General features: G+C 39.2%; 1 protein-coding gene and 1 long non-coding RNA gene across 3 annotated transcripts; one reads left to right on the forward strand and one right to left on the reverse strand.

Annotated features, from left to right (window-relative positions):
* Positions 1-404: 404 nt before the first annotated feature.
* LOC117958067 lies at positions 405-14,714 on the reverse strand. The gene is made up of 3 exons (XR_004659644.1): positions 14,703-14,714; positions 14,585-14,591; positions 405-642 (listed from the first exon to the last, which is right to left on the reverse strand). It is a non-coding gene; the product is annotated as an uncharacterized LOC117958067 (long non-coding RNA).
* Positions 1,204-16,594, forward strand: usp31 (ubiquitin specific peptidase 31). 2 transcript variants are annotated; one of them, XR_004659643.1, is made up of 17 exons: positions 1,863-2,387; positions 2,917-3,051; positions 3,459-3,553; positions 3,646-3,738; positions 4,664-4,799; positions 5,352-5,499; positions 5,593-5,773; positions 5,996-6,107; positions 6,338-6,432; positions 7,271-7,348; positions 8,264-8,393; positions 8,797-8,916; positions 9,381-9,606; positions 9,721-9,879; positions 10,742-10,894; positions 12,366-16,043; positions 16,078-16,594. XR_004659643.1 is itself a non-coding variant. In XM_034894318.1 (16 exons), the coding sequence occupies exons 1-16, from the start codon at positions 1,863-1,865 to the stop codon at positions 13,856-13,858; spliced, it is 3,879 nt and encodes a 1,292-aa protein (XP_034750209.1). In that variant the 5' UTR covers positions 1,204-1,862; the 3' UTR covers positions 13,859-16,594. The 2 variants fall into 2 exon arrangements, 1 of the variants encoding a protein (XP_034750209.1); XM_034894318.1 differs by having other exon boundaries at positions 1,204-2,387; positions 12,366-16,594.
* Positions 16,595-21,087: the final 4,493 nt, after the last annotated feature.

Below are 21,087 nucleotides of genomic sequence, written 5' to 3' on the forward strand. Positions count from 1 at the left end.
TAAACAGCAGTTCATATTGTAAATTGAAATACAAACATATCCTCTGCATTTTAGAGCATCCCATTGTTACTGTGAATGAGAGAAACAGCTGATTAAAGTCATGCAAATAGATCAATCACAGTTGATTCCACTCAGCTGTAGAGGTTCTTTCAATCGCATGACCATCTGTTTTTAATGTATTCTTTATATTACAGTAAGTGAGTGTTGTACTTTGAGAGCAAAGATTACTGCAAACAAAGTCACATTCCTTGATAGTTCACGCAAACCAAGGCCAAAGTTGATTCTCATTCTGATATAGTAGTACATACAGTAAAGTAACAGAAGACCTATTTGGGCTGATTTTGTGTGGAAAAGGAACAATACAGCAAAGATAAACACAAAGAAAGTAAAAAAAAAACGGGAAAGGAAGACGAGTACCAGGACAATTTTGTCTGCTTCCTTTTTTTCATAAACTGTACATTCTATAAAGCTTCTCTGAGATGGATAATTCATTTTTGTATTGAATTTCTGCAGCAAAAGAAACAAAATGCATGCAAAACTAAACCCACAAAAACAAAATTGTAGAGAGGCTTCAAGAGAAACTGCAGTGTAAACACAATCTGTGATCAATACAATCACTATGGTCTATTGTATAGGGCAGACCTGGCATGTAGAATAATGCCGTTTCTATAATTTCATCTATAGTGTCTTTATGACATTGGGCTGTGACTGACTAAATGTTCCAGTTGGAAGAGAACATGTGTTAGTGTTTTGGAAGAATTACTTGATTTTGATGTTCGCACTGTTTTGGTAGACATGATGTACACCGCTGTTACCGCGGTAAATCACTGTTAATGAAATGTTACCCATGATAAAATGAATATTACAGTAAGGAACCGGAAAAGAAAATTATGGTATTTTACTGGGCATTTTGTGGTAAGTAAGTGGTTTTGTGGTAGGCCTAAGTATTATTGTATGTTAACTGTTTTGCCAGTTGTGTGTTGTACGTGTGTTGGGGCGTTAAGAGTTTAGGAAAATTGTCATAGCAATCGTTAAAAACTGTAAAGAAAGGGTTAGCAGGAACTTCTTACTATTCCATCCCAGTAGATGGCGGTAATGTAGATGTTAGCCACCTCACCAGTTGCTAACACAAGCATCAACAAGAAGAAGAAGAGGAATAAGCAGAAGAAGAAGAAGGAGAAGAAGCAGAAGAAGAAAAAGAAGAAGAAGAAAAAGAAGAAGTATAACGATACTGCTTTTTGGTAGCTCAACACAAATGTGCCCCCAAATATGTGACAAATGTGAGGTTAACCAAATAGCGGACACACTCTCTGCTTTGACTGCCATGACCTGCAAACCATGGCGGAATATTATCTTCGGTTGAACATGGGCATCTCGGCCCAAAAGGACTATTGCTGTTTCGGCTGCTCTTGTTGTTATTGTAGCTAGCGCTAGAGTTAGCTAACACGGCTGTCTTCGCTCTCAGCATAACCGATGTTGATTCATTGCTGCGGGGCAGAAAACTGCGAAAACAAGGTAACTCTTGAGCATAAACAACTGACTTTAGTAATTTGTATGTTACGCTTCAGAAATTATGAGGTAATTGGCCTTGGTCAATATTTTAGGCCGGGTTGTATTGCACAATACGAAAGCGTTATTTGAAGTGAAATGAGCTAAACACCGAAGTTACAGCTGCATGCTTTAGAAGAACAGCTAATTTAAAATGACATTACTAGCTAAGGTCAGCTAACACCAACCTAACGCTGCCAGCAGTAATTGCTGTCTGCAAGTTTTAAGATGGAGCAGAAGATAGCAGCAAGTGAGATGGCTCTCGTTCTTCCCAGCACATCTGTCTGAGTTGTAACTCCCGTCAGAGAGAAATCATGTCTTGCAAAGCCGCAACCAAGGACAAGAAGTCGAGCTTCAGCAAGAAGCTGTTCAGGCGAGGCTCCGTGCGCTCTGCCGGCAGCTTTATGAGCAGAGTCCTGAGGACACTGACCGCGTTATCACACTTTGGATCTGAAGTGCAAACAGAAGATGACAAAGATGATGGGGGATTTTCCACTTTTAAATCTGGTTGTAAAGATGTGCCCATGGATGATGGGGACCTCGCCGGTCTTCTGTCCGGAGAGAGAGTCCCTGGAGTGTCAGGTCTAAAAAACCACGGGAATACCTGCTTCATGAATGCAATCCTGCAGTGTCTCAGTAACACTGAACTCTTTGCTGAGTACCTCGTTTTGGAGCACTACAAAGGCGAGGAGCTGGATGAGGACAGACCAAAGACCAATGGTGTCCTTCTGCAGAAGAAGGGTCCTTTGGCCAAAGGAGAAGTCACAGAGCAGCTGTCAGGACTTGTGCGGGCTTTATGGACGTTTGAGTATACCCCGCAGCATAGCAGGGATTTTAAGGTAAAGTTATTTTCAGTATGAAATAGGGCTGCACTATATGAGGCAAATATCTGTTGTTTTTTTCCGCTGATATTGTGATTGCAATGATGACTTTTGTATCATTATTTTAATTTTCATTAAAGAATATTAAAATAAAATACATGTTGAAATGACAAGGATTTGTACCAAACAAGTATGTTTCATCCGTCTGTAGGATATGATTTTTAGGTTTGGACGTCTCTGCAGCACCACAATACTTAATTCCAAATTATTTCACACATATTTTTGCCTTTAACAAATATTGCGCCCCCTTGCAATTTGAATATTGCACTAGTCCATATTGCGATTTCAATATAATTGCGATAAATTGTGCACGTAGCATGGAACCTCTACCTGTGGAAAAATTACTTTGCCAATGCATGCTGAAATGATATTCATGATCTGCACTTAATAAAACTTCATGACCATCATATTTGAGTTCACATACAAACAGTGCAGAGATGCTGTCGTTGCATGCATTGTAACCTTAAGACTATGCTGTTTGTTGCAGAATGCTGTGTCGAAAAATGCCACCCAGTTCAAAGGGAACGCTCAGCATGATGCTCAGGAGTTTCTGCTGTGGCTGCTGGACAGAGTACATGAGGACCTTAACACAGTCAACCCCAACATCCGGCCTGCTATAAAGGTGTGTTTAGAAGACTTAGGTTTGTAACAGGCGTAGTGCTTTTTTATAATTGAAAAATGCTAATACTTGTTTTACATTTCCCCCTCATTGCTCAGCCATACATTCAGTAGTGTCTGAAAAGTTAAAATAGATATTCCAGTTTTAATTGCAGGGCTTTTTTTTTTACATTACATTATAACTCAAAGGTGTTTCAATAATTTTGGTCACTCAGTGTATCTTACCGATGAGCTGCATTCACAGTTCTGCTAAGATAAACTAGGCTTGCCCGGTCTTGTTTTCCCTGTAGATAGTTTATAACAACAAAATATATGAGGGCAGTATGGCTTTATTATGAACCCCGATAGACTGGTATTATTTAGCCTGTGACTTATAAATGTGACTAGTAAAACTTATTTGTGTTTGTTCAGCCACCTATTGAAGAAGACGATCAAAGAATAGAGGGTCCATCTCCTCCCCTTTCCGCTGGCTCGTTTGTACAAGAACTGTTTCAGGCTCAGTACAGGTAGACTTTATGTCCAGTAAAACCTCCATCTTTTTCCAGTATGAACACATCATCTCTCTGCCATATTAAGGATTTACACTTTTCCCCTACAGGTCTTCTCTTACGTGCCCACATTGCCAGAAGCAGAGCAATACTTTTGATCCCTTCCTGTGCATCTCCTTACCAATCCCACTGCCACACACACGGTAAGTTACTGTCTTGAGCTGTGGCACAGCATTAACGCGTGATCAGTTAACAGTGCTCAGTTGACATGTTTTTACATGTTCATGACCAGTTATTACTGGTTTATAAGGAGTATTAAGTCATCCTTTGTGCATAACTGAAGTAAACATTTACAGGTTCAACAATATTTGTAGTGTTCTACCACTTTTTCTACCATCTAACAAAACAGTGTATTTAGGTTTGTTGAAGGGGTGACATCATTCAAGGAACCTACAGTTTATATGTCTTGTTACTGAAATAGTGTAGCCTGGTGTGTAAGGAGTGTTTGGGGGCTTTGAGGGTGCAGGTGGAGCAGAAAACAGGTGTGGGAGGAGTGTGCACTTTCAAACTAAAACCACAGTGTGTTCATGTTAGGGGAGTCTTTAGTCCAGAGAAATAAGTCTCTGATAAAAAATGTGAAGTATGGGGGGGGGGAGGGAAAGCTAACACATTTATATAGAAGTGCAGCAATTAGTCAATTAATTGATTAGTTGTCAGCTATTAAATTAATCGCCAACTATTTTGATAATCGATTACTCGGTTTGAATCATTATTTTAAAAAAAGAAAACAGATTTCTCTGATTCCAGCTTCTAAAATGGAAATAGTTTCTAGTTTCTTCTGTCCTCTGTGACAGTAAACTGAATATCTTTGAGTTTTGGACAAAACAAAACTTTTTTATAGATCAATCAACCAGGGAAATAAAATCATTTTCTGGATTTACATATGAGCAGGAGATGATCAGGAGCAAGAGCTTTTAAAGCTCACAAATAAACTAATTTCATTTAAACATTAAAACCATAATTCCTATGAACCATAGCTTTTAAAGCAAGAGAAACCCTCTAGCATAGTAAAGTTTGTCAAAAGAATATGTTGGAATTTTTATTTGTGTTAATTGTGTTTTTTGCTAGGCCCCTGTATGTGACAGTGGTTTATCAGGGGAAGTACTCTCACTGCATGAGGATTGGAGTTGCTGTTCCCCTCAACAGCACCGTCTATCGCCTCAGAGATGCCGTGGCACGTGAGACCAAGATCCCAATGGACCAGGTGCTATTCCTGTCTCTTATCAGCTCAGGGTCTGACACAATGGGACTGTATTGTTACTGTCACACAATGTTAGCTCACTGTTCCTAAAGCCAGTTTTACCTCTGAGCAGTAGTTTGTCATGAACCCAGTTTTACTTTATGAAGTGGACTCAATATACAGGGACAGACAGTTTTAAACACAGTCCTCAGGGGATGCAACAGCTGCGTGCTGACATTGATTAAAGCTGGCAAGAGGAAAATGCCACAGGAGTAAATGAGGACTAAAGTGGTATAAGGAGTGATTTTGTTTTTGGTTGGGTATTTTGGTTGTTTCCTTGTTATTTCGTTTTATACGTAGATATTGTCTGTTTCAAGAACTGTTCCAACATTGTCTGATTAAATAGTTTTTTGGACCCCAGGAAGACGAGCTGGTCGTCTAGGCGTCAGCTGACGGGGATCTTTATAATAAACTAAACTAAACTATGTTATGATGAGTGTTAGTTTTGCGATAACTTTCAAAACATCAAGGAAACGGGAAACTTCTTTTTAAAAGTACTCCTTTTTTCTCTTTCAGTTTATTTTGACTGAAATGTACTATGATGGATTTCATCGTTCATTTTGTGATGATGACGATGATCTTGACATCATTCAAGAGAGTGATTCCATATTTGCCTTTGAGACACCAGAGACCTTCAAACTGGAAAACATACGCACAAAAAGAGGTAAATCATACTTTAGATTTTTGCAAAAATACCTTTTTTCACAATAAATTGATAGAAGGACATCGATGTGGGCTTGTTTGTATGTTTTTACAGGAAGTCTTCTGGCAAACCTGAATCATAACAACTTGAAGTATGCAACAGAAATCAGCAGGACTCCATCTTTCATGCAAGGGGCCATGACTCCTTTAACTGCATCACCTAATAAAATCCAGGGACCAGAAAAGATTATCCTTCTGGTGTGTAACAGGGCTTGTACCGGCCACCAAGGAAAGAGGTACTACAATCCCAATATTCAATGTTCTGTTGTACTAATTTGTGCTCACATGCCCATTTCTCATATTCTTTTCAAAAATAAAAATTGGGATATCATTAGTCCATTACCACATTACGCAGTTTTTGGTAGTTCCGAAAAATGGTGCAATGGGTTACTGGTGTTAAAAGCTTTCAGGAGAAATTGATAACCGCTAGCAAAGCTACGCACGTTATGTTGTTTTAGGTTCGGACTGCCTTTTGTACTCTACATGGAGTGCACTGTGACCTGGGATGCTCTACAGAAAGAGATCGTGGAGAAAATGCGTCATCTTTTGAGGCCAGGGGTATACATTCAGGTAGGAAGAGGAACAAGAAGTTTATATTTATGGTAAATAAGTTGATGCTACACACAGTAAGCCGGTTTAAAAATTGGAACGAAAGGATGGATGAGAAAATATAATAAGAATGAGTGGAATTATTGTGAAATTGCTATTATTTAAGTTCTTAATGGGCATCCCTGTTTCTCAGATTACACCTTTAAACATACTAGTCTCACAGAACTACTAACAGGGGTGTCTCTGTATAGGTTGGACCTTTCAGTCTTCGGGTGGTTGGCGTCGTTGGTATCACCTACCTTCTTCCTCAAGATGAGCGACCACTGTGTCACCCCACTGTGGAAAGGTCAGTTCTTCTGTTTAACACAACATCTGTTTGATGCTTGATTAGGGCTGAATGTATCGTCCAAAAATGTATATTGTGGTAAATTATGAATTATGAGTGATTTTGTGATTTTGAAGTCTTGCAGTAACTAATGGAGAATGTATTTGTGCATACAGTATGCTTTCATAAAAGCCTATTGACTTAACAATGCATTTGCAGCCATTTATGTTGAAAAGATTGAAAAACAGTCACACTAACATTTGAATGTTATACTACGCAAGTACAGCCTATTTAATTTGCATGTTAGTATTGAATAAAATGTTTGGAGGAGCTTTTACTTGTTTACATATACCTTTTCCAAATAAGCAATGTATGTACAAAGGTAAAAGGTGTTAATCTTCTCTTTGCACACATTCTCCATCAGTTTTTTTTCTCTCATAGACCCGCCTAGATGACATGCCCTAACATGATTTTGACTGTTTGTTAAAATGCCAGTTAAGCACGTTTGGCTAGTCTCAACATAGTTGCTCAATAGAGGTGCATGAAGCAAAGTTAAATCAAAGTTGTTTTGGGCATTTCTGTGATTGATCAGTAGGTTCTTTCCCTGAATTTCAACCTTGTCTTTATAATCACAGAAACATATTTGAACTTTTATATTATCTCATCTGCTATTCGAGAGTAGCTAACTTATTTAATTTACCAAATTAGATTAACCCATCCTCCAGAGAAATTTCCTTTAAACTGACCCCATTTTTAAATTGCTTGTAATTGCACATGGAATACGTACATGACTTTGCCCTGAAAAAGCCCTGAATTACTTTTTACTATTTTTTACCCACTATAATTGTTTCCACTGCAGAGCATACAAGTCCTGTGGACAAGGGGGGCCACCACATGTGAAGATTGTGGTAGAATGGGACAAAGAGACCAAGGACTAGTGAGTGAAAAAGATCAATATTTGCTAGAGCTCTGTAGTCTGTTTATATTTATCTACAGTATGTTGTTGTTGTTTTTTGCACTGAAGGAGAAAAAAAATTGAAAAAAATGCCTGAATCTTGCAGCGGTATGTGTCAGCCATAAGAGAGATAAGATGTTACAACAATCAACAGTATGATGTATTGAACCAAAGTGGGACCTGTGAGTATGTATAGGCCCCAACTGAATTGCCAAATCTTAAACCTAAATTGATCAATCAGGTCATCCAATGCTCATAAATGCGGTATTATCATTTTAGCAGAAAGTGACTGCTCATTAGCTTAGAGAGCAGCGAATCACAGTTACAAAAATAAGCTTGCCCACACATCACTGCACCTTCGTGTGTCAGTTAAGAACCTAGTTTAAGGTGAGGCAAAATCTCAATAAAATTGAGGGTGACATTCAGACATTGTGCAGGGTTTCTGTAGGAACTGTCAAGTTAACAAGGCTATCTACAAGACTAAACCTCTTTTGAGCCCTTGAATGTAGGTACCTCTGCTATTCATCACAATATTAAAGCTTAAACTACTTACAAATGTGATTATTCTTAAAGTTGAGGTTTCAAACCACAGTAAACAATGGAGTCTGAAGATCCGCCTACACAATCAACAACACGTCTGCTCTTATTATCTCACTAAGCTAACTACTATGTGTGGTTTACACACACGCACGCACGCCCACCCCACAATTGGTTCCAAGGGACATCCGGCGGAAGATCCGGCGGTGCCAGATCTTCTGGCAATTAGCCAGTAAATGAACTGTTGTCGATCCCGACTACCTCTATAGGAATTGGTCTAACCAAAATCTCAAGGCAGATCTTATGATCCACTTAAGACTTTGCTGCTGACTGAATGAGCTGTGCTTCATGTTCCCACAGTCTGTTTGGATACACTGAGGAGGAGTACATTCCTGATGCTGAGAGCGTGTATCTGCACAGGGAGCAACATCATCAACCGCAGGCCTGCACTCTTGCTCAGTGCTTTCAGCTCTACACTAAGGAGGAGCAGGTGACATTTTGACCACACAAATGCATTAAGTTGATGGTAGCACAGTCAGTAGTTTGACTTGAGAAAAAAGTCTTAGAAGTCTTAGATTTCTCTTGGCCCATGTCAGTGATTATTATATTTTGAAGTATAGCCTCACATGTGTGTTGTCCTTACCAGTTTATTGTGACTGCTAAAGTTCAAGAAGCCTTTCACTCTGTGGCTTTACTCCATAATCCTACATATAAGTTTTAGGTTGACTTGCCTGTGATTGCTGTGGAAGAGAATAAAGGAAAATGAGAGAAAATCCCAAGGCCTTATCCTGTGTAGGGCCTATTTTATAATCTGTGTGGTTGGAGCTTGTCCTTGATGGCTGCTGCCTGGTCGTGTGTGTGTGTGTGTGTGTGTGTGTGTGTGTGTGTTTTAGCTGGCCCCAGATGATGCCTGGCGCTGTCCCCACTGCAAGCAGCTGCAGCAGGGCCGCATTAAGCTCAGCCTGTGGACGCTGCCGGATGTGCTCATACTGCATCTCAAGCGGTTCAGACAGGTATTGCAGCTTAATTAAACATTGTTTAAATAGAAATGTAGAACGAGTTCTACTTTCTGTGTATCAAGAGCAAGAATAACTCTTAATTTCATTATGGATAAAGTTGTCACTTTTCTTTTCTGTGTTTGTGTTGGACTTAATGTTGGAAATGTTGGCACTTAGGATAGGCTTGATATCAAACCTCAATACCTTTTTGGTTCTGACAATAAGGGTGTGTTACACTGATTATCTTGAAAAAATTGTATCAAATCAAATTCTTGTTTACTTATTCCTTGAGATTGTTTCTGATTTATATTAAATATGTTGTCAGTTTTAAATAAATCCACACATTAACTTGTCTTTGTACTGAAACTTGGATAAAATGTTGGCAACAATATATGAAATGTAATGCTCATTCTTTGTTGTAGCTACTGTGTACTTTTTATGAAAGCACAAATAAAACGAAACCTTGGCCTCTGTTTCAGGAGGGGGATCGGAGGGTGAAGATGCAAAACATGGTGAGGTTCCCGCTGATGGGCATGGACATGGCACCTCATGTGGTTAAGAGAAGCCAGAGCAGCTGGAGTTTACCTTCTCATTGGTCGCCATGGAGACGTCCATATGGCCTGGGAAGGAACCCAGATGACTACCTGTATGACCTGTATGCTGTGTGCAACCACCATGGAAACATGCATGGAGGCCACTACACAGGTGATGCAAAACCAATTGTTACAGTTGGAAGGTTGTATGTGGGAAATAGACTGTGTACAGTTATGTGTTCATCAACCTTGTTGACCCATTCTTCCATTTGCTTTGCGCTCATAGCTTACTGTAAGAACTCCATCGATGGTCAGTGGTACTGCTTTGACGACAGCGAGGTTTCACCAGTAGCTGACGATGACGTGTCTCAGCAGTCGGCCTATATACTGTTCTACCAGCGGAGGACGGTTATTCCCTCCTGGTCGGCCAACAGCTCTGTTGCTGGTCAGTATTTGTTTCCTACCGTCTGTGTAATATCTGCTCATATTGTGATCAAGGCAAACTAAAGTTTAGTTTTATTGCAATATTTGCATAAACATAGCTACAGAACCTTTGTGACAGAAGGCTTGGGTTTAAGGTTGAATACTAAGAAGAACCTAACAAACCACCATTGTAAATATCTTAGTTAGAGGAAGGCCTTACTCAGATTTTTATTATTATGATTTTAATATTCATGCAGTGTTTCCCCTCCCATTTTTTTTGGGGGGGGTAAGATGCGCGAGATCAAGCTGTTTCCACACATACAGGCGATTCGCTTCTCACGTAACGTGGGCGGAGCAGAGCATACAATACTTTCCTTCCACTAAAATTAATGAAATTGCCTACACTGGGCACTGGAGCAGTGCGTAGTGGTGCATATGCACTGAGATCTTCTATTTATATTTCTTATCTGATTTACACAGAAATGGATCATAAAGTGTTATTATTGCTTTTAAATTAAACTACAGATATAAAGGAAACAACTTAATGACTCTGAATGAGCCTATTGGCAATTTCATTTTGAGAGTTTCTGTTTTTATTTCTTGTTTCCTTCACCTGCTTCCTCTGTTAAGAGCTGACGGTAAATTGATGTTTTCACAGCGCTGTGCCAGCTCCAAAAAACTGAAGAACAACAATCCCTAAAGCAAGAGCTCTCCGTCTCGCCTGTCAGTCACACAATTCTACACCGTGTGTGTGCTGCAAATCTTAGGGGAAACACTGTGCATGTGCCTACCACACATGCCAAATTGTTTGGAAATTGCTTCTTTATTTGAGGAAAATAACAAGATAATATGACTCATCATGGTTCTGAACCTTTTTTATGTAGGTTCCACTAGTTCATCCCTCTGTGACCACTGGATCAACAGGTTACCTGGCAGTAGGCCTGCTAGCTTGGCCTCTGGAGCTTCATCCAGACGCACCTCTCTGGCATCACTGGCTGAGTCAGTAGAGTTTCCAGTAGAACGTAATGAAGATGATGGTGAGACAATGCTTATATATAATTTTACAGGTGTCAGATTGTTATTCTTTGTGGTGCTGTCATGACATGTACATTTTTATTACACACACATAAACTGCTGCTGTCTTCCGACTTCATTGTCCAAAGCACAAAGCTCTAAGTTAGCTTTTGATCTTTTATAGAAGCAAAACAATGTCCATCCTCCCACAAGATGTGTCTGGACATTTTTTAAATTCAGAAGGCCAAAACCCCAGCCCCAAAGCTAGTCTGCCTCACCAGGGATTGGCACGCCCAGGTCCCTGACCCTACCTGCCGCTCACACTTCACCAGACCCAGATGACTATCTCCTTAGGTGGTGGAAGTGTAGGCTTCATGTCGTTTTCTTTGGGCAGTGCCCGACAGGGCCCCATGGGCAAAGACTTGGCCTCCAGATAGAATGTACATGCCGGAAAGTTCCCTTCCCAGGTCTGGGTCCAGTAGGGGACCCCAGACCGTTGTGGGGATGACAGAGTTGAAAATAAGAAACTTTAGATTTACAAGTTGGTCTAGGTTCCAACCCTCACCTATGGTTTTATGCTTTGGGAAGTGACCAAAAGAACAAGATCGCGGCCCATTGGAGGTCTTCCAGGCATGTGTCCAGCTGTGAGGAAACCCCGGTGTAGACCCAGAACATAGAGGGATTATATTTCTCATCTGGCCTGGGAACACCTTGGGATCCCCAAGGAGGAGTTGCAAACCATAGCTGGAAAGAGGAACATCTGGGCTAGATTACTTGACTTGTTGCCACCGCAGTCGGGATCAAGCAATGACAATTGATGAATGGAGACCAAAACCAACATGAAACAGAACACATTTATTTTGACATGAAACCATCAGACCAAAACGGACAAAGGAAACGGCTATAAAGAGACATCTTTTCCTTTTCCTAATGTGTCTCAACACAAACCTTTGTACAAAGTGCACTACTCCTTCCACTGACAATGTTTCAAAAGACACCACCAATGTTTACCGGAGCTCTTTATTGTCAGGAACTATTTCACTGGAATTTACAAATCCCAACTCCAAAATTCCATTATTTATTTGTAAAGAAGGAGAATAATGTAAGAACAAGGCAGAAAGTGACGCTACATGTGTCACATCTGACTTGGACTAGAATGAAAACATGCTGTACAGAGCTCTACATGGTGGGAAACCACAGTGCCAAATTGAGACAGATGTTGGCTTGGGCTGCAGTTTGTGGTTAAATGTAGGCTCTGTTTAACCCTCCAGAATACAGGGTCAGCATATTCCCCAAAAATGTTGGCCAGAATGTAATTAGTAAATTTACTTTTCAGCTCTTATAGTCAGTGAGAGTACATCAACACATTTGCACAAGGCAGTTGTTGTATTTGTAATGTGAATTAATTAGGGGTTCAGCACTTTCAACGTTCAGTTGAGCATCTCTAACAACCAATACATAGATAAATACAAATGTTTTTTTTTTTTTTTTTAGGAGGATTCTCAATCCGCCCTTTTGTGAGGAGCATTCAGCATCAAAGCTTGTCCTCCAGGTCATCCATTGCTAGCCCTTTAGCCTTCAGCGACAGTGGGATAAAGCCTTCTTGGTCTCTCTCTGCAAAGCTACACATGAGATCTAACTCGCCCTCACGTTTCTCCCTCGACTCTCGATGTTCTCCTCCTTTAGAGAGGATAGGCGAGGCTTGTGATGACAAAGTTTCCACGTCCTGTTTTGGCAGCTACAGTAGACATGAACGCTATTTTGGCAGCAGGACTCCCCTGTCTATGATGGAGAGCAACTTCAGTGACCAGGACAACAATAAAAGGTTCCTAGACATGATGTACTGCAAGGCTCCCACTCCAGTGGAAAAGAAGAGCACCAAAAATGAGGCAACTGAAAACAACAACCAGATTACAGCTATAGACCAAAACATTCTACCCTCCCAACCTACCCCCTCCAAAGAACAGAAAAGTAAGAGCAGCATCGGAGGATTTGCTTTAAAGGCAGAAAGCACATCTTCCGTAAAGAGTTCCAGCAGAGTGGAGCAAGAGAAAACGTCCAAAAAACGTTTGTGCTCAACCCATAAGACCTGCACTGCTGAGACTTCTTCCAGTACACCTGTAAAAGGCAAGAAGGCATGCAGTACTAAAGAAAAGAGTGTAAATGCCAAGAAAAGCACCTCAACACCCAGTGGTACTCCCTCCAAAACAAAGGAGGCAACTCAACCCCTAGATGCGACGCGGCAACGGAAGCCACTTGTCCGCTCCACACCTCAGTCCTCAGCTTCTCCCTCGCCAACTGCAAAGAAGGTTTCCAGTGTCACTGAGAAAAGCACCACGAGTAGTCGGAAAAAGCTGGTGGAAAGGAGCTACAGCAGAGATTCAATGCACACCAGTCCCCTGGTGGAAAGTCTCCGCGGCAGCTTGGTAGCGCGCTCTTCGCTGTCTAAGAGTGGGGAAAACAACCGGCCTGAGAGGAGATCTGTGCGGAGCTCCAGCAGCAGTTCTTCTGTCACCAGCCTGCGCTCACCCAGTGTATCCTCCAGAGACCTGCAGCGCAGCAGCAAATCTGAGGAAAAAGGGTTGTCTTTCTTCAAGAGTGCCCTCCGACAAAGGGAAAGCCGCCGGTCGGCTGATTTAGGAAAAAGCACTCTGCTTGCCAAAAAGGCCTCAGAGAGGACATGCAAGCAGAATGGACAAGCCAAGGACATCGGTGGGGAGACTGCAAAGACAGGAGAAGCTGTGTCTTCAAAGACATCTATAGAGACTCGTGGAGGAGAGACAAAGTCTGAGACAAAGGAGTCTTCCAAGCCCCCCAGCTCTCTCAGTCGCACTCTATTAAACGTTGGCAAGTCCAAGTCTTCCACTTCTGAAGTAAGTCTCAAGTCTCCCTCTAACGGGAAGAAGCCTCTTGAAAGGATGGCATCTTCCCGAAAGCTCTCCTCTAGCATGCAATCACCTGCACGTACAACAAAGAGGCCTCAATGATATATTCATTGTAGTAACATTGAATTTACATAATGCAGCTATTTTCTTTGTGCCTAAGTTTCAGTGAGCAACAGACATATTTGCAAAGAGACACATTTTTGATGTTATGGTTTTGCACATTGGCATCAGATACCTACGCTGGCTTTGAGGTTTGAATATTGGCAGCCGGCCTTTAGCATTTTTTGCTCTACTTGATGAAAAGTAAAGTACTGTACATCACCTGCATATTTGGGTGCCAAATAGTTGCTTGCTACGCCGCCAGTTCTAGATTTTAAAGCAGGGTTTATTGTTATCAGTTACACCTATTGAGCATTAAGTATGGTTCTTGATGTGCGTGAGACTATCGCTTGACACAGAAGTTTTCTGGCATGGAAGCTCCATGAGCAGCATGCCATATGTATTCAGCTGTGCAGCACAACCTTTTTTTGGTGGAGTGTACTGAAGGCTTATATGACAGCTGACAGAATTCCCTCTTGAAATCTTGAAATCCAATTAACTCTCCTTCAGACAAGAAGCTTGTTATATCTTTGAAGCGCTGCAAACATTACATTTAGTTTGCTTGTGAAATATCCTGCTGATGAAACTATATTTAAAATGCAGCAGCTTGTGCATTAAAGTAATTACATATGAAGCATTTTCCTTGTATGCACCTAAAATGCATAATTTGTCTTGTAGAATAATATAACACAAGATTAAGAATAATTAGATGTCTTTTGATACATTAACCTCACTGCTGTTCTATAAGCATTTAATCCTCAACAGTAGTGAGAACAGAACCGTAACATCAAAAAAAGTCTCTAGACAAACACTGAAACTGAGTTGATACTCACACCTATACGCACACACACATACAAAAGAGTTTCATTCCGAAATAGTAGTGGCTAAGCATTCACAGTAGTTCTCATTGATAATTTTAAGCAGATCTATCAGATCAGATGATTTTAAACCCGCCGATTATGAACATTCAATTAATAGACTTACTGAGGTGATGGACCAAAACGGAAAAGGACTTGAGATGAGAAGGAATTTGAATCGGTACACACATTGAGACCAGTTGTCAAATATTTAAAAAGTTTATTTTTGTTTTAATACTAGTACTTTTTTGATAGAAATATATTTTATCAAATGCATATGGAAGTTGTGTTTTGGAATGAAACCCTTTAAATTGAAAGGAAATAAATCCACACATTTATGTGTCCCTACAGATATTGGAAAAAGTATATAGTATATTACCCTTTTTTCCTTTCCATCAGCAACGTGAAAATGATCTAAAGCGCCTTTTAATAGTGTAGTGTAGTGTATGGAAACAAATAATTGCCTTTGGCAACATAGTAGTCTACTACTGTATGCGTCACTGAGTAGGAATGTGGTATAGTTTGCACTTTGTATAGATAAAGTAGTCTTTTACCCAGAGTAGTCATATACACACACACACACACACACTAACACACACACACACACACACACACGCACTGTAATTATCTCATTCATGTTCTCATGATTTTAAGACATATTGTGAAGTAGTGTCAACAGGCCTTAGAGTTGAAATGGTAAAAGGGTACATTCATTTCAGTGTTTCAGGGGTCATTTTAATGAAATCACCTCTTTACTACACCTGGTGCTGAAACAGACCGATGGTCCTCTGACACTGATATTTCTTAAATAAGCATATTTTCAATTGCTGATGTTCAGAACTGTGACCATACACTTCAGTGAGCCAGAAACAAGTTTGCAGCAGTAATCATGACTGTGGTACCTCATTGCAGAAGACAATGTAATTTTTGGGCTGAAACAGAATATTGATAATGAGCCATTTAATAAATAGAACTCCATTTATACCATCTCAGAGCAGTTGTTCAAATATGGATGTGTAGGCCTTGTTTTGAACAATCAGCATAATCATTGAATTACACCACATGCTGTTGCAATACTCATACATTAGATACCAGAGTTAGAGTGGTTTTAATGATTGAATGTGTTTATGCCATGAAACTCCAACCATTAGTAAGTTTATACTTTAAACAAAATCGGACTTATAGATCTGTAGTATTTCACTTAACATGGTTAACACTCATGGTTTGATGAGAAATACCACTCAATTTAAATGCATGTATGTTATTTAAAATCCCTGTGTATGGTTTGAGCAAATGAGCAGCCTTAATGGGCCTGGCTTAGAATTTGTGAAGTTGTGTTGGGTCAGAGAGGCTTTGTTTTTGGAGTAACCAGTCCAAACTCATTTTTCACAACTCATGATGTAAAAAGTTGAAAAGCAAGTTGAACGCTATATATTTTTTTTAACCAGACATTATTTGTATCTTTCAAAACCACAACAAGCTGTTCACCAGGGCACTATTTGCCGGTAAAAGTGCTATTCACAGTTACACTAATTCTACCCAGCAATGTTTTATTTTTAGCAATGTTTAATTTTTAATTACCAGCGATTTGTTGTGTATAATAATCGGGCCACAGAAACTAACAAAACCCACGGCATGGCTGAACATAGAGTCAGAGCCCGTCTTTGGAGAGCCTGTTCACTCCCTATTAAAGCGTAACTCTTGCCAAAATGCAACCTAGGGTCTTTTTGTGAATGTACCCAAGTCAAACTTTCATTTAAAAACATAATTAGGACGGAAGCGCCACTTCACACAAGATTTACTGTATTCTTGTTTTTCGGACAAATGGCCTTTTGAATGAGAGAGCTATGGGCACTTTTATGCTTGCCTCAAATAGCTATTTTTAAAACACTAAGAAGGCTCAACACAACATGAAACTTTGCTTGAAGTATCAGCAGGGGCTCTACACATGAGCTCCTGCATTGAGAACATTGTTTGTGTACACAGAGTTTACTAAAATGAAAGGTTTTGAACAACTTACTGTACCTGTTGTTTTTCTGGTCATCCATCCTGCCAGTCCAAAATAGTCAAGGGAGGGGAGTAAAAATGGAAAGTTCCTAAAGCTTAGTTCCATATAAAGGCAATATTCATTTGTTGTTTTGTTGTTAGTGAAACACAATTTATGACCTTGTAGTTGAAAAAGGAGCCTTGTATGAGAATGAGATTTCCTCCTATGGAGTCCGTTCATTCGCATTCGGAGATTCACACCTGTTGTTGACTGGGAGAATGTCCCAGTCAATGTAAACTCTGTGAACACAAACAATGTTCTAAATGCTGGAGTTCATGTGTAGAGCCCCCGGTGATACTTTGAGCAAAGTTTCATGTTGTATCCAGCCTTCTTAGTGTTTTAAAAATAGCAATTTTGTGGCTAGCATAACAATTTCCTTAGCTCTCCCGTTTAAAAGGCCATTTGACTGAACAAGAATACGGTAAATCTTAAAAGTGGTGCTTTAGTCCTTAATATGCTTTAAAAAAAAAGTTTGACTCGGGTACATTCACAAAAAGAACTTAGGTTGCATTTTGACGAGAGTTAAGCTTTATGCCCCATTGCACCAAATGTGTTTGCAGTTCCCCCAGAGTTCCACTGGGGTTGATCGCGGGCAAGTTCAAAATGAATGGGAGTCTATAGAGCTAGACGTCTCAATTTGTCTCTTTTTGTTGGTTGCTGTTGTGAAATCTCAGATTTGATTGTAGTTTTTGCAAGTTCAACATGGATTATAGGTTGAAAGTTGAATGAACGAGTACTTATGTCCTTTCAGTTCCTTACAGGTTGTCAGTGTTGCCCATAAGATGCTAGAATTCTGCTAATGACTGCTGATTGATCAGTGAAGGAGTGATTACAATGCGCGTGCATGCGTGTGTGAGAGAGAATATTTTGGCTTGCTCTGGAAAACATTAGCAAACCAAAACTCTTTCTTGCACGTGTATTGACAGGGAGAGCCTAACCTGTCAACTGTGTTGTTGATGCCTCAAGAGAAAAAGGAAGTGACTCAGACTCTGACCGTACAATGTGTATGACGTCATTGACATTTTAAAAGGCTTTTTAAATTGAAAGGACATTAGTACTTGTTCATTTAACTAATAATCCATGTTGAACTTGCAAAATCTACAATCAGATCGGAGATTTCTCAACAACGGTCGACAAAAAGAGACACATTTAGCCGTCTAGCTCCATAGACTCCCATTGATTTTGCGCTGACCCGCGAACACCCCCAGTGGACCTCTGGTGGAACGGCAACCAAATTAGAACACAAAAGCAACTTTAAAAAAAATCAAACACCCAGCACTGTGTATTTTCTTTGCCTCCTTTTTCGAATGCAACTTTCAATTTACTGGACAAAAAATGTTATCCCCAGAAAATTGGATTTTAATGGGGTATAGCTCTGCAAACCTCAATTCATTCTGCACTTAACTCGTGAGCGCTCTCATATGGAACCAGAGTGGAACTGCAACCACTTCAGAGTGGAAGTTCTCCCCTTAATAGACTTTCTCTGAAAGTGTCCTTAGCTGTTACTATGGAGTAGTGGGAAGTTGATGTGCTGAAAACCTTTGACACTGCTAGCGTATTTATCACTCTATAGCTGGCCAGCAGCCTAGTCTCCCAAAACCTTTTGAAACCCTTTTAATGTCCTGCCTTTATAAAAAATATACTGTGTTCAAACTGTCTAAGGAATAATATAAAGAACATACTGCTGTTTAAATGTGGTGGTATTCCTGTAGCTGCTCTTTTCTATTTAACGTTAGAATCTATCAGGAACCTGTGCATGGCACTTTGGATCAGGGCAATTTTCATTTTTGCTTTCACCATCTTGTTTGCGTGTTTTAAAGTCTGTAATTAAGTTGTAGTGGCTAGTGTGCGTTTTAGAGCTGGATAATGCCATAACACTTACTTGTTTGTCAATTTCTCCACTCGCTAAATAAGTAGTTTATTGGATTACAAAGCCATTCATGTAGCCAAAACCCAGTGCATTATAGAACTTTTGACTTTTTATTTGAGTTTTTTTGGACATTGTAAACCATCAGTAGACAATGTCTGCATGACTGTAGACTCTATAGAAGAGTAATGTTTCTGTACAGAACTTAAAGATGAACTTATCTCTGAAACCTGTAGCCTCTTCCCTTGTTTTCCAATCATTCTTCATCCATAAAGATTGTATTTATAGCCACCACATTGCCTACATTTGTGTTAACAACATGTAAGATTAGATGAGATATGATGGTTCATGCAGTAAACTCATTCAGTAGCAACTTGGGTGTGTTGTACAGTCTAAATCCTGGAGTATGTTGATTTGAATGTCAACCGTATCACCTTGGTCCTGTATTATGTTACAGGAACCTGCTGGCAAACATGAAACCTTTTTATAAGTCACTTTCAGTCATTATTTGTTTTCTGTCCATTATGCCCTGGTGGTAGAGCAATAATCTATTAATCATCTCATTCACATAAGAAATCTGCGGTTTAAATGACCAAAAAGGCAACCTAGCTGACCTTCAAGATCTCAAAGTTCATTTAAACACCAGACAAGTACTGTACTCCATTCTGGAAGTACATGTATGTCCAATTAATTCAAATACATGCCTGTTAAAAAATATTTCAAAAATCAATTTAAAATGTGCAAGAAAATGAATCATCTTTACAAAATTGATTTTTCTCTCTAGCTTTCTTCACTACAGTTAATGTCTGTTTTTTTAACTTGTTGTCAATGTACAGAATTGAGAATAATTAAGGAATGTAGTATTGCATGAAACCGCTAATGCATGTATTTCATTAACTATGCAAGAGTCTGCAGTTGTGTAAATGGAGAGCAGAGCATGGCTGGTATATTCCATTGCTTGATTTGCACACCATTCCAATATTTAGAAATTGTAAATTACAGACTATTTCATCTGTATAGTTATAAGGATTATACTTAAAAATATCTGATTTATTTTTAGCATTCTTACAGTTAATGTTTATATATTTTAAATATTTTTTCAGTATTTTATTCTGCTGATATGTGCTCTCTGGGTGCTCTTACCAAACTTTCTTTCTTCTTTTTTTTCACAAGATGTTTAACATTAACTGTTGTACACCAGCAGAGACAACACTATGGAAAGCGATAATTTCTGTGATTACTAAATAGCCTCATGTATGTATGTACTATGTGTTGTGAAAAAGTCTTCCATTGATTCCTTGATAACAGTTTGTGAACTCCTGTTGAAATGTTCTCAGCTGCATCAAAGATGTGGCCGCTCTCTAATATAAAGGCTCAACTCAAATCTCTATATAGCTAAATGCAAAAAAGAAAGATAAGTAAATTTGTAATTTTATATTACAGTGTGAACAAATACATTAAATTGTAAATTCAGTTAATACTTTTTGTAGTATTTATGCAACATTAATCATTGCAATGATGGATGTGATTTCTATTATTTTTTGTATTTGAAACAGGAACAGGAAGTTTAATAGCAAACAAATGACTTCCAAACATGCTTTGACACAGCACCACTGTTTTCTGTTCCTGATAACTTGCGGATATGAGACATAAAGCACTCTAGTTGTTAAAATGCATATAGTAAAAAGTTGATTAAGATTAGAGACTCCTGCATTGAGTTTTTGTTGACACAGCTGTTTTGTTGTTGTCAACAGAGTGTCACATTTCCTTTTCCTTTTTCTTTTTAAGGTGAAACCATTGATTAATGACATTTTTGAAACATTGTTGTGTGAGAATTTTACCATTGACGGTAAAATACCAAAATACAACATTTGAGCCAGACTTCAGATTCTGCAAATACTGTAGTACTACAGCAATACAACCGTATGTTGTCCTTAATAATAAAATAATCTATATAAGTAACTTACTTTGTGAGTTTGGGGTAAAATTGTTTTTTGGACTTTATCTATGAGCAAGTGGATGAGGCTTTTTCAGATGTAAACACTACAAACATGTAATACTGAAACTTTTCAGAAGCCTTAAGCAACACTAATTGTAAAGGATAGTTTGTATTTTTTTGGATGAAACTAAGGAGCTGTGTAATGAATGAATGTCATGAATCTCATTTTAATGTTTTTAAGCTAACAAAGAACACTATAGTGCTAAATGCTTAGCACATTGTGCTTTTTTAACTTTTACTCATGTTTAATCATTCATAAAGCATTTTATAAAATCCAGTGCATTGCATTTAAGATTGTTTCCACTTATTGATTTCATTTACTGTATGTCTTGTTTTACCAAGTTCATGAGGCTCTTTGTTCTGTTTTGAGGGCCTCTGTTCCAGCATTTGCCTCCTCACTTTTCATTTGTTTTAAGAGTTTAAGTGTTTTGACATCCAGTAGTTCATTAGACTGTCAAAGTC

The sequence above is a fragment of the Etheostoma cragini genome, chromosome 15 (genome assembly GCF_013103735.1).
Source record: "Etheostoma cragini isolate CJK2018 chromosome 15, CSU_Ecrag_1.0, whole genome shotgun sequence".
NCBI classification, from domain to species: domain Eukaryota; kingdom Metazoa; phylum Chordata; class Actinopteri; order Perciformes; family Percidae; genus Etheostoma; species Etheostoma cragini.

What these genes read in the sequence shown, in the direction of transcription:
- usp31 (XM_034894318.1), top strand. Translation starts at nt 1,863, where the DNA reads ATGTCTTGCAAAGCCGCAACCAAGGACAAGAAGTCGAGCTTCAGCAAG. An exon ending in AAACATACGCACAAAAAGAG is followed by an intron (nt 5,500 to 5,592) that starts GTAAATCATACT and finishes ATGTTTTTACAG; the next exon opens with GAAGTCTTCTGGCAAACCTG. An exon ending in GGCCAGGGGTATACATTCAG is followed by an intron (nt 6,108 to 6,337) that starts GTAGGAAGAGGA and finishes GTCTCTGTATAG; the next exon opens with GTTGGACCTTTCAGTCTTCG.